At 41.2% G+C, this 15,343-nt stretch overlaps 1 protein-coding gene, 1 long non-coding RNA gene and 1 other non-coding gene across 3 annotated transcripts in view; 1 reads left to right on the forward strand and 2 right to left on the reverse strand.

Annotated features, from left to right (window-relative positions):
• EIF4ENIF1 (eukaryotic translation initiation factor 4E nuclear import factor 1) overlaps positions 1-15,343 on the forward strand; it is a 49,589-nt gene that overhangs the window by 14,685 nt on the left and 19,561 nt on the right. Inside the window, exons 5-7 of the mRNA XM_036276766.1 lie at positions 4,531-4,817; positions 5,096-5,297; positions 10,931-11,106. Of these exons, the coding sequence (XP_036132659.1) occupies positions 4,531-4,817; positions 5,096-5,297; positions 10,931-11,106 (665 nt within the window). The remainder of the gene's footprint in view (positions 1-4,530; positions 4,818-5,095; positions 5,298-10,930; positions 11,107-15,343) is intronic.
• The window catches only part of LOC118640010, a 30,711-nt gene that overhangs the window by 5,931 nt on the left and 9,437 nt on the right, over positions 1-15,343 (reverse strand). The window lies entirely within an intron of this gene.
• On the reverse strand, positions 1,194-1,297 carry LOC118640459. The gene has a single exon (XR_004961379.1). It is a non-coding gene; the product is annotated as a U6 spliceosomal RNA (small nuclear RNA).

The following is a 15,343-nucleotide window of genomic DNA, read 5'->3' on the forward strand; positions in this document are numbered from 1 at the left end:
CCTGTGACTCTTTGGTCCTCAGGCTGACACTCACTAACTGCTGAGCCAAACTGGCCAGGGTGGCTATGTGCTTTTGAATAAAAGTGCTGATGTCTTTCATTGACAGGGATAACTGAGGTAGGTGTGGTAGGGAGCACAAAGCTGTGCTGGCAATCTGGTTATGCTTAGTCTCATATATGAGACTTAAGTCTTCAGATATAAATCAGTTCTGGCAATTCTTTTTTTTAAGTTTTTTTGGGGGGCGGGATTCTTTATTGATTTTAGAGAGAGAGGAAGGGAAAGGGAAAGATAGAAACATCAATGAACGAGAACATCAATTGGCCGCTTCTTGCATAACCCCATTAGGGGTTTGGCCCACAACCTGGGCATGTGCCCTGACCAGGAATCAAACCAGCGACCTCTTGGTGCATGGGTGGACATTCAACCACTGAGCCACACCAGCCGAGCAATTCTAGCAGTTCTTAATTCATAATGGATTATGATCTGAATATAAGGTTTAGATATGGTTTGAGACTAAAGTTCAGTCCGCCGTATCTTTACCCCTTTATTTTATATTTTTTGTTAATCCTCACCTGAGGATATTTTCTCATTAGTTTCTAGATGAAGTGGAAAGAGTGAGGGAGAGAGAGAGAAACATCAATGTGAGAGAGACATTGATTGGTTGCCTCTTGCACGGCCCCAACCAGAGCTTGGATTCGAACTCGCCACCCTTCCGTCCATGGGCCAACACTCTAACCACTGAGCAAAATCTGCCAGGGCCATACCTATACCTGTTTAAACTAGAAAAGATACTGAAGAGTGAAATGGAAACCTGGCACTATAAATCTAATCAAGAAACTTGTAAGAGAAACTCCTTTTGAGATGAGAAGATTCAATCATAAAACAAATTTGGAACTGAGCAAAGAGAACAGGTGACTCAACTCTAGTTTTAGCTATAAGACCCTTATACACAGAATCTTATTAGTATACATAGTGAAGTAATGTTCCTCAACCAAAGAATTTATTCTAACAGTTATTAAAGATGTGCGACAGACTTGATTAAAATGATAAAAACTTGAAGCAGCCTAAATATTTGTCCAACAGTAGAAATAGGTTGAATATGTGTGAATATTATATTGTTTAGCTGTTAAAAACATGTTGGAGATGTGTTTACCAAGCTATATAAAACTGTCCATATTATATAATTTTTTTCTTCTTGTTTTTAATATGACACGAATTTGCATGTCATCTTTGTGCAGGGGCCGTGCTAATCTCTTTATCATTCCAGTTTTAATATATATGCTGCTGAAGCAAGCACTGCCCATATTATATTTTGTGTTGGAAAAAATGGAGACACTGCAAGAAAGTTTTGGAAAAGTTCTCAAAAAAGTATGTTTCTGCCCTGGCCGTTTTGGCTCACCAGTTAGAGCTTTGACCTGCGGACCAGAGAGTCCCAGGTTCGGTTCCCGCTAAGGGCACTTACCTCCACTGTGGTTTGTTCCTGGGCCTGGTTGAGGTTGTGTGGATGGCAGTCAGTCCATGTGTCTCTTTCACGTCAGTGTTTCTCTCTCTCTTTTCCTCCCTCTCTCCCGTTCTATCTGAAGATATATGCAAAAATGTCTTCGGGTGAGGATTAAAAAAAACAAAGTACATGTTTTAGGAACTGTTTTTGGTGAGAGAATTAAAAGAAGTTTTTCTGTCGTGGCTGTTCTGGCTTAGCAGTTGGAGCATCAGTCCTTGGACCAAAGACACGGATTCAGTTCTGGTCAAGGGGCACATACCTCAGTTGCGTTTCGATCCCTGGCCCTGGTTGGGGTCATGCGGGAGGCAGCTAATCGATGTGTCTCTCTCACAGTGATATTTCTCTCTCTCCCTCCCACTCTATCTGAAGATAAATGGAAAAATTTTCTGTCTTGGACTTATCTTCAGTTTTCTAGGAAGAATTTGCGTGTGTGTTGACATGTTTATTTTTTTTACACCTTTACTGAGATAATTGACATATAATAGACTGCACATAAAGCATACCATTTGATGTTTTAACATATATACACCTATGAAACCATTACAATTAAAGTAGTAAGCATTTCCATCACCCCAAAAGTTTTCTAGTACTCCTGTCAGTCCCTTCCTTACAAGTACCCCCATTCAAGACCCATCTGCTTTCTGTCACTATATGTAGTTTACATTTCCTGTAATTTAATATAAATGGAATTATACATCATGCACTATTTGGGTAGCTTGTTTTATTCAGAATAGTTGTTTTAAGATTAATTCATGTTGTTGGGTGTATAAATAATTCCTTCCTCTTTTTGCCTACTTGTATTTCATTGTATGAATTTGCCACAGTTCATTTGTCTATTGATGGACTTTGGGGTTGTTTCCAGTGTTTGAATATTAATCAGAACTATGAGTCTTCATATACAAGTCTCTATGGAAACATAGCTTTCTTTTTTTTAAAATTATTTTTATTTATTTTTGTTACAGATGTTTCTCCTTTTTCCCCCATTGACACCTTCTTCCCTGTCCCCCTTCCCCCAACCCCGTAAAACATATGCTTTCTTATCTCTTGGGTAAATGGCTTAAAGTAGAATGGCTGGGTCCTATAATAGATGTATTTAATGTTTTGAGAAACCGCCAAGCTCTTTTTAGAAGTGGTTATACCATTTTACAGCACTGTATGAGAATTTCACTTGCTCCATCCTTGTCAGCACTTGGCATGGTCAGTCTTTTTTTTTTTCCCCCTCTTCAAATTATAAGAGAAAGTTTATTTAGAATGTTACAGAAGTAGAAGTGAGCCAGCTGGGCTGCATAGGCTCAGGAAACAAGTTACAGAGGCAGAAGAAGGGCTCTTGGAGCTTAGGAAAGAGAAAAGCAAAGGTAATGCACCTGAGGGGAAGAAGAGGGGAAAGGGAAAGGCACTGGGGTGTGTTCCCAGGAGAGAGAGTGGCCATCCTTTTTTCTTTTTCTTTTTTTCTTTTTTTTTGAGTTTAACCATTCGAATAGATGCGTAGTGGTATCACATTATGGTTTAATTTGCACTTCCCTAATGGCTAATGATGTTGAATATCTTTTCATATTCATATTTGCCATTCATGTATCTTCTTTGGTGAAGTGTTCCTTCAAACCATTTGTCCTTTTTTTTCTTTAATCCTCACCCAAGGATATTTTTCTATTTATCTTCAGCTAGAGTGGGAGGGAGAGAGAGACATCGATGTGACAGGGACACATCAATTGGTTGCCTCCTGGACGACCCCGACCAGGGCCGGGGACGAACCTCAACCGAGGTAAATGCCCTTGGCCGGAATCGAACCTGTGACTCATTTGTCCGCGGGCCGACGCTCTACTACTGAGCCAAACTGGCTAGGGCACTGTTTGTCCTTTTTTTTTTTTTTTTTTTTTTTATCCTCACCCAAGGGCATTTTTCCATTTTTTGTTCAGGTAGAGTGGGAGGGAGAGAGAAACATCGATGTGAAAGGAACACATCGAGTGGCTGCCACCCGCACAACCGACCAGGGCCGGGGACAAACTGCAACCGAGGTACGTGCCCCTAGCGGGAACCGAACCCGGGTCTCTCAGGACCGCAGGCCGACGCTCTAACCGCTGAGCCAAACCGGCCAGGGCCGTTTGTCCATTTTTAATTGGATTGTTTTTGAGTGTTTTAGGGTTTTTATATGTACTGGATACAGGTCTTTTATCCATATATATACTTTGAAATATTTTCTTCCAATCCGTGGCTTCTTTTTGCATTCTTTGACTAGTATGCCAGGTTCTCAGATAACATTATTTGTTTAGTGTCATTTCATTTTAACATTGATGAAATGCCATAGGAACTTAACTCTTGTTTATATCAATTAGCCTGTGGTAAAATTGGTTTCATTGTATGTTGTTTCACTTAAAGTTGGAGAGCCTACCATTGGACCTTAAGAGAGGAATTTACTATTATTTGTCAAAGAGTAGTTTTACATTTTGATCAAGCCCAGTTTATCATTTTTTTTAAAAGGGATTGTGCTCTTAGTGTCATGCCTAAGGAAACTGTTTAACCCAATGTCACAAAGATTTCCTCCTATATTTTCTTCTAGAAGTTTTATAATTTAAGGTTTTATATTTAGATCTATGATCTATTTTGAATAAATTTTTGTATATGAGACCAGGTATGGATTCAAGTTAATTTGTTTGTGTATGGATACCTATTTAATACCATTTGTTGAAGAGACACTTTTAACTTTTTAAGTAGTTTTTTTTTTTTTTTTTTTTTCCAAATACTGACATCTATAGTTTATTAGTTGACAAAACATTTGGTAATATATAGATAAGGACATAGTCAAAGGGATTATGGAAAGTAATTTATTATGAAGTACATTTATTGCTACAAAGATAAAAAAGCAAAAGGCTCAGTCTTATTTAAATATTTAATGTACATGTTACTCTGTAGCTGTTTTAGTGGTGACTCTTTTCCAGTAACCACACCACCACCAGTCATGGACATACCATCCAGAGAGGAAAAATGCCCTTGCTAGTTTGCTTAACTTTCTATTTTTGGCATCTTTCCAGATCCCCGAGAGCGCCTGAAAGAAGATGACTTGGATGTTATTCTCAGCCCACAGAGACGAAGCTTTGGAGGGGGCTGCCATGTGACAGCTGCTGTTAGTTCCCGGCGCTCAGGAAGTCCTTTAGAGAAAGACAATGATGGGCTTCGCCTGATTGGAGGACGAAGAATTGGCAGTGGGAGGATAATCTCTGCTAGGACCTTTGAGAAGGATCACCGTCTTAGCGATAAGGACCTTCGGGACTTGAGAGACAGAGACCGAGAGAGGGATTACAAGGACAAGCGTTTCAGGGTTTGTCTTCTAGGTTTTTTGGCACCTGGTGTACTTAGGGACTCAATAGTCACTTCATTTGTACCGGGTTACTTTAAGATCCTGGATGAACGCAGACCATTCTTAAGCCAGATAGGGAAGAATAGAGAGAGCTGGATGGGGGCGGAGAGGGGCTTCAAGTCTACAGCATAGTATCTTCATTGCACTATTGAGCATTACTTAATTCATCAAGGCCTTGAATGAGGTAGAAATGCCTTAACTAGAGTCTTATTTTTTATCTGCATTATGTACTTTTCCAGAGGGAGTTTGGGGATAGTAAGCGTGTCTTTGGTGAGCGTAGAAGAAACGATTCCTACACAGAAGAAGAACCAGAATGGTTCTCAGCTGGACCCACAAGTCAGTCTGAAACCATTGAGCTGACTGGCTTTGATGATAAGATACTGGAGGAAGATCACAAGGGGAGAAAAAGAACAAGGCGACGGACAGCCTCTGTGAAGGAAGGTCAGTAGAACTTTGGGAGGGAAGCTCACTGTTTTAAAATGAGATGTGTTATAATTGGCTTAATCATACACTTAGGAATGGGCAACATTTATTAGGAAGTAGCAAGTTCTTAAAGTTGCAGTCTGATTTTGAAAATGCTTCCTATACTATCTCCTCAATTTGCTCTGCCTGCAATGATAAACAGAAAGGTCTCACATTACCCAGTTAAGAGTACTATGTACACAAAAGGATTCCCCAGAGATAAACATGTGGTAGATATAATGAGGGGTCTCATGATTGAGCACACTTTATGTACTAGACAGAGTGGTAAGCGGCTTGTCTATATAATCCTACTTCTAACAATCCTGTGAGGTAGGTGCTTTTATGTCCATCTTATGGATGAGCAATTGAAGGCACAGGGCTTAAGTGACTTGCCTGTGGACACTAAGAAAGTAAATAGAAGTTGGGAGATAGACAAGATGTTTTTATGCTTCAGAGCCCACATTTTTCACCATGGTGTTATACCTTCCTAGGTCTGTGACTTGGCTTTTCCCAAACTGTTTTCTCAGCTGTGAGATAAGGTTAGGTGTTTCCTTTGTTAAACAGGATAGGAAAGCTAATACATGAGGAGTGCCTGCTGCAGAGTAGGGACCCCATTAATAGTTTTCAGGGCAGTAACCTGGTTCTGAGGTGGCTAGCCCTCGGCTGATGGTGTTGGGAAGAGGCAGTGAAGAGCCAGGTGTTAACCTGGGTTTTGAGTTCTGGAGTTACAACTTAGGAAAATTATACTCTTTGATAAAACTCTTAACAGGTGGGGCTGTTTCTCTGTATGGTGAAGACAGTGCCTACTTAATAAATTTAAGGGTTACTTTTAGCATTGAAGATCAAATGTACATATCAGAGCTCAGCCTCTTGGGGACACTTATTTAGTAAATTCTAGTTCCTTCCAGGTGTAGTTAGGGGAAAAACTTTTGGCAGATACTAGGCAACAAAAAGGGAAAGTTATTTTAATACATGAGTGTTTAATTGGTGCCACCTTAAAATTATGAGATTAAAACATATTTCAGCAGAAATAGGCTAATGGGATTTATTTAGGAGAAAGAAAGTAGAGAAATCATTTCTCTCCTTTTTTTGCCCAATCTTTAAAATACAATAGAAATTATCATTATCTTATGCTGTTGCACTTTCCTCCATAGGGTGATGCAGGAAATTGCTGGGTAACTTGGGAAACTTTGCTATTAAATTGCCTTTGAGATATGCCTTTCTCTTATTTTCAGTTAAACTAAAGCTGCAGCAGCAAATGTAGACTTTTCTCCTAATGATAAAGATCAGGCTTCTGGTGAGAAAAGCACATTTTTCCTCACTGAGATTAAATCTGAATTTTCAACCATTCTTGTATCAACAAGTGGAGGAGCTAGGTGGAACAAGATATATCAGTGGTATCACTTCCTTACCTTACACATGTAAAGAGAGACAGGCCTGGAAAAGGGGACAACCTAAGACCCTGTCACAGGTTTTGTAGGAGAGCCTCAAGTAGAATACAGTGGTCCTGGCTCACTAACCCCATCAGTTAATTCCAGAAGGTCCCTAGGCTATTCTAGTAGCTACTGTATTTAAAATAAACTAGCACTTTGTAGTTTCATTTTGGCTGCAAGAATGAAAGGAGGAAGAGGGATAATAAGTGCCTTTTAGTCCATTTTTCTGTTTGCATTTCAGATTTCCACTGAACTTATGTAGCACTTCTCTGCAGGCATATACTATTGTCAAGTATGTAGCAGGTAACAAGACAAACATATTACTTGCCTGCGTGATTTTATTTTATAATTTTTTTCTGTATTGGTTTTTAAGAGAGATAGAAAGATCGATAAGAGAGAACATCGATTGGCTTCCTGATGCCCCCCACTGAGGATTTGGCCCACAACCTGGGCATGTGCCCTGACTGGGAATCAAACCAGTGACCTCTTGGGTGCATGGGTCGATACTCAACCACTGAGCCACACCAGCCGGGCTGAGCACCTACTTTATACAGGGCCCACTGCTAAGTGGTATATATATATGATAATGAAACAATTTGGATATGCATGACACTTATAACCAGAAAAAAATTATGTACACGGGTGAAATTATTAAAACCCTCCATTGATAGAAAAGAAAAAAAAATTTGTGTGTGTGTATGTGAATATTTACTGAAGGATATTTTTTTCCACTGATTTTTAGAGAGGGAGAGGGGGAGAGAGAGAGAAAAAGAGAAACATCAATGTGAGACACTGATTGGTTGCCTCCCACACATGTCCCAACCAGGGCTGGGGATCCAACCTGCAACTCAGGTATATGCCCTTGACTGGGAATCAAACCTGTGACCCTTCAGGGCATGGGCCAATACTCTAACCGCTGAACCACACCAGCCAGGGCAGAAAAGAAAATTTTGTTTTATATTCTTTCTAATGAAAGTATGTGCCCATTCTGATATGTGATAAAACTTGGTCTTAGTTACTTTTCCTGGGTCTCTGGTTTTTGAGTCTATCATAATAAATGGCCAGTTGTGTTTGTCTGCTAGTGCATATTCCTACTCATACCCACTCTCAGTTGTCAGGCCCAGTCTGCTTTTTAGAGAGCTTAAAGCTGCATACAGCTCTGGCTGATGTGGCTAAGTGGCTAGAGCATCAGCCTGCACACCAAAGGATGACAGGTTTGAGTCCCGGTCAAGGGCAAATATCTGGGTTGCAGGTTCAATTCCCAGCCCTGGTCCAGGCACTTGCAGGAGGCAGCCAATCAATGTCTGTCTCTGTCTCTCTCTCTCCCTCCCACTCCCTCCCACTCTGTCTGAAGATAAATGTAAAAATATCCTCAGATGAGGATTAAAAAAGAATAATAAAAAAAAATTCAATGGAAAAATAATTCTCAGGTGAGGATGGAAAAAAAAGCTGCATACAGTTGCATATGGGGCACTCTTGCTGCTTGCAAGTCATTCATCTCATAAGATATGCCCCCATCTTAACACAGAATTAAAGTCAATAGGAAAAATATTCAGGTTTCTTTTGTAAATGCATAAGCCATGTATAGACTCTTCTGGCTCCCATCCTTAAGTTGGGAGCAGAACTGTAGCAAAATGTATGTTGCTTGTTAGTCCTGAAGTAGACAGGCAGGTTATGCTCGGCAAAATGGGCCAAGGAGAAGCACTGCTGTAGTAGAAAGGATACAAATTTGGCTTTGGTTAAGCTATTGAGTTGTTTACTCAAGGACTCTGTTTCTTTGTTTTCAAGGACTCTGTTTCTTTGTAAAGTAAGGATAATACCTCCACTCAAGCAGCCATTTTAGTTTAAATGTCAGTCTTTAAGGAATACCATTTGCCTCTTGTGGTTGGCAGTAAACATGTGCTGATCACTGGAGAGACTTTCATTGCCATGTCTATGGCTCACAAAAGACCTTCTTACTGGTTGCCTTAGGCCCTCAGAAGGCTCAGGGTTCTTAGGTGGCAGTTATCCTTGCGGTGTGGAAGAGCACTGATGAATGTCCTAGGGTTGAAGTTTTTGCCACTTGCCAATACTGTATTGAGACCTTGGTTAAGCAAGGCACTTAACTTTTCAGTTGCTACAGTCCCCTGCTTTGCTTTCTGAAGCATTGTTGGAATGATAGCACAGATGACAGCATTTATTGTCTCTTGGTCTAGAATATCCTGCCTGATTAATCTCAACACTGTGGTAATTGTTGGGGACTTCTGAAAAGGGATGGGTCCAGACTTTGGTACTTTTTTTTTTTAGGACTTCATGTTTGTTGTGATCTTGAAATTACAAGTAGCTCTTATACAGATACTTTTGCAGGGTGGGGCTTTGGGAATTCTGTTCTTCAAATGGAAAAGTTGAATGCCTAGTGTCCCTCAGTGTACTTATTTAAAAAGAAAAAATATATATATATATATATTTTTTTTATCCTAAGGATTTTGCTTTTTGCCCATGCTCTAGCTAAAACTAAGATGTTAGATTCCTTAAAAATTAGTTCTTGGTAGCTTCACTTAGACCTTACCTTGCCATCCTAACAACCAAACATTACTAAACTTTAAATGTGCCAGGCGCTACAAAGTAAGATAAAGTTGATTAGAGCAGGTTACCTGCCCCTCAGAGAGCTGTCTCACCAGACAGTTACTATAATACAGTGTGATAAGTACTTTGAGAAATAACATAATGATTATAGAGAAGGCAGTGATCGATTTTGCTGGGTAGGAATAAAAATGGGTAGGCTGAGCAGGCTTCCCAGAAGAGGTAGTAATTGAGCTTTGCCTTGAAAGATGAACTACAACCAATGTGTGGGCATGTGAAAATTGCCCTCATGCTAGGTTTCACATAATACCTTAGGTTGCTGAACCCTGACATAAACTAGTGGTGCAGAGGCGTGTGTAAATTAATTTGGTTCCATTTTTAAGCAATAAGATACTTGCAAAGACCATTGCTTTAAAAAATCCCATTATTAAAACAATCCACTATGCCCTGGCCAATTTTGGTCAGTGGTTAAAGTGTCAGCCTGTGGATCCAAGAGTCATAAGTATGATTCTGGTCAAGGGCACGTACTTAGGTTGCAGGTTCAATCCCTGACCTTGGTTGGGGTAGTGCAGGAGGCAACCAATCGATGTGTCTGTCTGACATTAATGTCTGTGTCTCCCTCCCTCTCTCCTTCTCTCCCCTCCTCTCTCCCTCCCTCCCTCTCCCCTTCCCTCCCTCCCTCCCTCCCTCTCCCCTTCCCTCCCTCCCTCCCTCCCTCTCCCCTTCCCTCCCTCCCTCTCCTCTTCCCTCCCTCCCTCTCCTCTTCCCTCCCTCCCTCTCCTCTTCCCTCCCTCCCTCCCTTTCTCTCTCTCTCCTCTCCCTCTCCCCCTTTCCCCCTCTCTCCCTCTCTCTCTCCTTCCCTCTATCTCTCAAAATCAGTGGAAAAATATCCTTGGGTGAGGATTTACAAAAAATAAAATTTAAAAATCTACACCAGTGATTTTCAACCTTTTTCATCTCATGTCACATATAAACTAATTACTAAAACACTGTGGCACACCAAAAAGTATATTTTTAACCCATCTGACAAAAAAAAAAAAAAAAAGTGAAATTTTGAATGATTTACAAATAATAATATTGATAGTAATTATGTACCCTTTTTGCTCCAAAGTGACTTTAAAAAAAAATCAAGTGCCTATACTTACAAGGATTTCTGGGACCAAGAATTAACCAAGCAGATTCAACCTTATTATGTGTCATGACCAATAAGATGCAACTCTGTTATATGACCTATATATTTATGGTTCAAGACAAGATATTCACACTGGTGGGCTATTATTGTGTTGGCTGTTGTCTTTTTTTTTTTTTTTCTGACAGTCTAAGAGAAAAGAGGTCAGTGCTCCTGACTAAGTAGTCAGGTATTGCAGGTTTTAAAAATGCTTGCAGCACACCAGTATGCTGTGGAACACTGTTTAAAATCGCTGTACTAAACTGTAGAAAACTTAAAGAATGGGTGGAGGAGAGACCACAATCCTCCTAAGCGAACTGTTTTTCTATTGAAAATGCTGTATTGGCACAAGAAGTCTGCTTTTAAAGTCATCTGTGATGGCTGAAGCCACAGAACAAGTCTGTAGCAATTAGCTTGATCAGACTGTTTTGTTCTGGTTTTGCTTTCAGGCATAGTCGAATGCAATGGAGGAGTGGCCGAAGAGGATGAGGTGGAGGTCATCCTTGCTCAGGAGCCTGCTGCTGATCAGGAAGTGCCAAGGGAGGCCGTCTTGCCTGAGCAGTCCCCAGGAGAATTTGACTTTAATGAATTCTTTAACCTTGATAAGGTGCCATGCTTGGCTTCGGTGAGTGTAGCAGCACACTTATAAAATAGATGGAGCAAATATGGTTAAATTTGACCTGAGTCTTTAACATTTGTCTTTTTGAAGTATGTTTTTGCTAGAATGCTTTGGGGATTTTGGGCCTTTATTTTTTATCCTTACCAAAAGATATCTTTATTGATTTTAGAGAGGGTGTCAGGAGGGAAGGAGAGAGAGAGAGACAAAGACATCGATGTGAGAGAGAAACATCATTTGGTTGCTTCCTGTATTCATCCCAATCAGGGATTGAACTCAAAATCTTTTGGTGTATGGGATGATGCTCCAACCAATTGAGCACCTTGCTTGCCTTTTATTAACTTTTAAGAAAAACTTTTATATGACTTTTTTTTTATTCAAAACTCCTTTGAATTTTTGTTGGCTTTGTTTTGAGAGGCTTAGTAGAAATGACTAAGTGAGAATTCTGTACTAGTTAACTTTTTCTAGGCTGGTAGCATTGGTCTAAGAATTCTTCAGATGTTTAAGAGCGTTATCTGCTTTTATATTTATTTATTTATTTATTTATTTATTTAATTTATTGATTTTTCCCCCCCTCACCCGAGGACATTTTTCCATTTTTTGTTCAGACAGAGTGGGAGGGAGAGAGAGGAAGAGAGAGAGAAACATCGATGTGAAAGGGACACATCAAGTGGCTGCCACCCACACGACCAACCAGGGCCAGGGACAAACTGCAACCAAGGTACATGCCCCTAGCGGGAACCAAACCCAGGTCTCTCTGGACCGCAGGCTGAAGCTCTAACCGCTGAGCCAAACTGGCCAGGGCACTCTTTATTGATTTTTAGAGAGAATGTAAGGAAGTGGGAGAGAGAGAGAAACATCGATGAGAGAACATCAATTGGCTGCCTCCTATATGCCCCCCACTAGGGATTGGGGCCACAACCTGGGCATGTGTCCTGACCAGGAATCGAACCAGCAACCTCTTGGTGCATGGGTCGATGCCCAACCACTGAGCCACACTGGCTGGGCCAAATCCCTTCACCTTTTTCACCCATTCCCCACTACCCCCCAACCCCTCTCACATCTGGAAACCATCAAAATGTTCTCTGGCCGGCATTGCTCAGTGGTTAGAGCGTCAGCTCATAGACTGAAAGGTCAGGGATTCAGTTCCTGGTCAAGGGCATGTACCTGGGTTGCAGGTTCGGTCCCCAGCCCCGGTCAAGGTACATGTGGGAGGCAACCAATCGATGTGTCTCTCTCACATAGATATTTCTCTCTCCCTCTCTTTCCCTCCCTCTCTTCCTCTATTCTCTCTGAAAATCAATGGAAAAAATATCCTTGGCTGAGGGGTGGGGTAGTTATCTGTACCTATGAGTCTGTTTCTATTCTGATCATTTATTTTGATTTTTAGATTCAGTTGTTGATAGATAATGTATTTATTGCCATTTTATTCATATTTTTATCTTTTTTTCTTCTTCTTTATAAAGAAGACCCTTTAACATTTTATGCAATACTGGTTTGGTAGTGAACTCCTTTAGCTTTTTCTTGTCTGGGAAGTTCTTTATCTGACCTTCAATTCTAAATGACAGCTTTGCTGGGTCGAGTAATCTTGCTGTAGGTCCTTGCTTTTTATCACTTTGAATATTTCTTGCCATTCCCTTCTGGTCTGCAAAGTTTCTGCTGAGAAATCAGCTAAATAGTCTTTTGGGAGCTCCCTTGTAGGTAACTGTTTTTCTCTTGCTGTTTTTAAGATTCTCTCTTTGTCTTTAACCATTTTAAGTAAGTATTTTGGTGTGGGTCTCTTTGGATTCATCTTGTTTGGGACTTTCTATACTTCCTGGACTTTTATGTCTATTATTTTCACCAGGTAAGGAATTTTTCTATCACTATTTTTTCAATTTCTTCCTCTTTTCTCTTTCTGCCACCCCCATAATGCAAATGTTGGAATGCTTGAAGTTATCCCAGAGGCTCCGTACACTATCTTCATATTTTTTTCTTTCTTCTTTTTGCTGTTCTGATTAGGTGTTTTATGCTTCATAATATTCCAGATCTCTGATTTGATTCTCTGCATCCTCTACTGTTGATTCCCTGTAAATTATTCTTCATTTCAGTTAGTGTATCCTTCATTTCTGACTGGTCCCTATGTCTTTTTTCATGCTGTTGAAGTTCTAAGTTCCTTGAGCATCCTTATAACCACAGTTTTGAACTCTGTATCTGGTAGTTTGCTTGCTTTCATTTCATTTAGTTCTTTTTCTGGAGATTTCTCCTGTTCTTTCATTTGCATTGTTTCTTTGTCTCCTCATTTTGTCTACTTCCCTGTTTGTTTCTATGTATTAGGTGAAGCTGCTATATCTCCAAGAATTGGTAGAGGGGCCTCATGTAGTAGGTCTCCTGTTGGGCCTAGTGGCACAGCCTCCACAATCATCTGGGCTAGGCACTGCAGGTGTGCCCGTTTGGCCTGTGTGCACTGTGCTGTTTCAGTTGAGCCTTGATTGCTGTTGGCATCACTGGGGAGGAATGATCTCCAGGACAGTCGGCTGTGAGGACCAGCTGCTACTATAGCCAAAGATCTGCTCTGTAGGAGATGATCCTAGGGAGCAGGACTTGCTTCACTGGGGCTTTGGTGTTCACCAAGTCCACCCCATTGAGTATGTCACTCATGGAGGTGTTAAGGTTATAATCCAGTGTGGTCTGAAGCTCTCCACTGGGTGTACTGGCTCTGGGGCCTCCTAGTAGGTGCAAATTCAGTGACTGCCTGGGGCCACCCAGCATGAGCTAAAGAGCAATCTACAGCTGACTACTACTTGCATTGGGCTTAGAGGTGCCCAGGAGAGGCCAAGGTGGGCTGCTGCTAGTGCCAGGCCTGGGGCCACTTAACAAGAGGTACAGGGCACACTGAGGCCAGTTGCTGCTTATTTGAGAGATTTTAGGAATGTCCGAAGCATGAGGCAAGAGAGGCCAGAGGCCACTAGAAACAGCTTGGATGAATTTGCAAGTTGGGTGGGGTAGGGTCCCAGGGAATCACCAGGTAGGGGCTAACAGCCTTACTTAGGTTGATGGAGACAGATTTGGTGCCCATCTGGGGGGGGGGGGGCTCAGCAAAAGAACAATGGCCTCTGCCAGCACTTTTTTCTGGCAGAAAGCTGCCCGCCCCCCAATTCTTGCCCTGATGCCACACAATTTAGTCCCTCCCTATACGTCCCTTATTTCTTTCAAGCTATTGCTCCAGTGCTGGAGCTCAGAGGAAGTAAGTCTGAGTAAGTCCATGCACAGGCCCTTTAAGAGGAACTGCCTGGGACTCTAGACGTCTCATCTCCCATCTCCTTCAGCCTCAATCCCCACTGGTTTTTACAACCAGAAGTTATGGGGACTTCTCTTTCCTGCACTGGAACCCTGGGCTGAGGGGTCTGATGGGGGCAGTGACCTCCAAACCGAGATACTCCTCCACCCTTCCTACCAATCTCAATGTGGCTTCTTTAATTCCCTACTTGTAGGACTTTCATTCAGCTAGATTTCAGGCCTTTTTTTTTGCATTTAAGTTCAGATAGAGCAGGCGAGAGAGAGGGAAGAAGAGAGAAATATCAATGTGAGAGAGACACATCGATTGGTTGCCACCTGCACAACCTCAACTGGGGCCGGGGACAAACTGCAATCGAGATACGTACCCCTAGTGGGAATCAAACCCGGGACTCCCCAGTCCGCGGGCCAACGCTCTAACTGCTGAGCCAAACCGGCCAGGGCAATATCAGGCAATTCTTAATGATGGTTGTTCTGAAGATTAGTTGTATTTTGAGGTGGTTGTGGGAGGATTTGAGTACCACATTTTTATTTACACTGCCATCTTGACCACAGGTCCCTACAGTAAGTCCTGTCTGCTTTTATTTTTAAATAGTTCAGTATTTGTTGTAAAGACTTATTGTGAAGGTGGATTTTTGTAAGTGGTAAGATTAATATCACACTGATCTGCATTCCTTGGGTAAGGCTGGCTATTTAATTAGTACCTTTGTGATGTGATGGTTCTGAAAAGCTTTAGTGAAAAAGAATTTGGGATGCTATCATTGTTTCTGTTAAACAGTTAAGGTCTAGTATTTCTTGACTTTTAAAGTAGAAACAGACATCCCAAATCTTCATCTTATATCTAACCTTGCTCCTATCCCTTCAGCCATTTAAGGATTAGTATAGCCTCATCAAATTTTTTAAGAAAATATATAACTATGGGCTACATACACAGAAATGAGTTTTTCTGTGGTTGCTAAAATAGCGTCTA

Source organism: Molossus molossus, unplaced genomic scaffold (assembly GCF_014108415.1).
Source record: "Molossus molossus isolate mMolMol1 unplaced genomic scaffold, mMolMol1.p scaffold_m16_p_22, whole genome shotgun sequence".
NCBI lineage: Eukaryota > Metazoa > Chordata > Mammalia > Chiroptera > Molossidae > Molossus > Molossus molossus.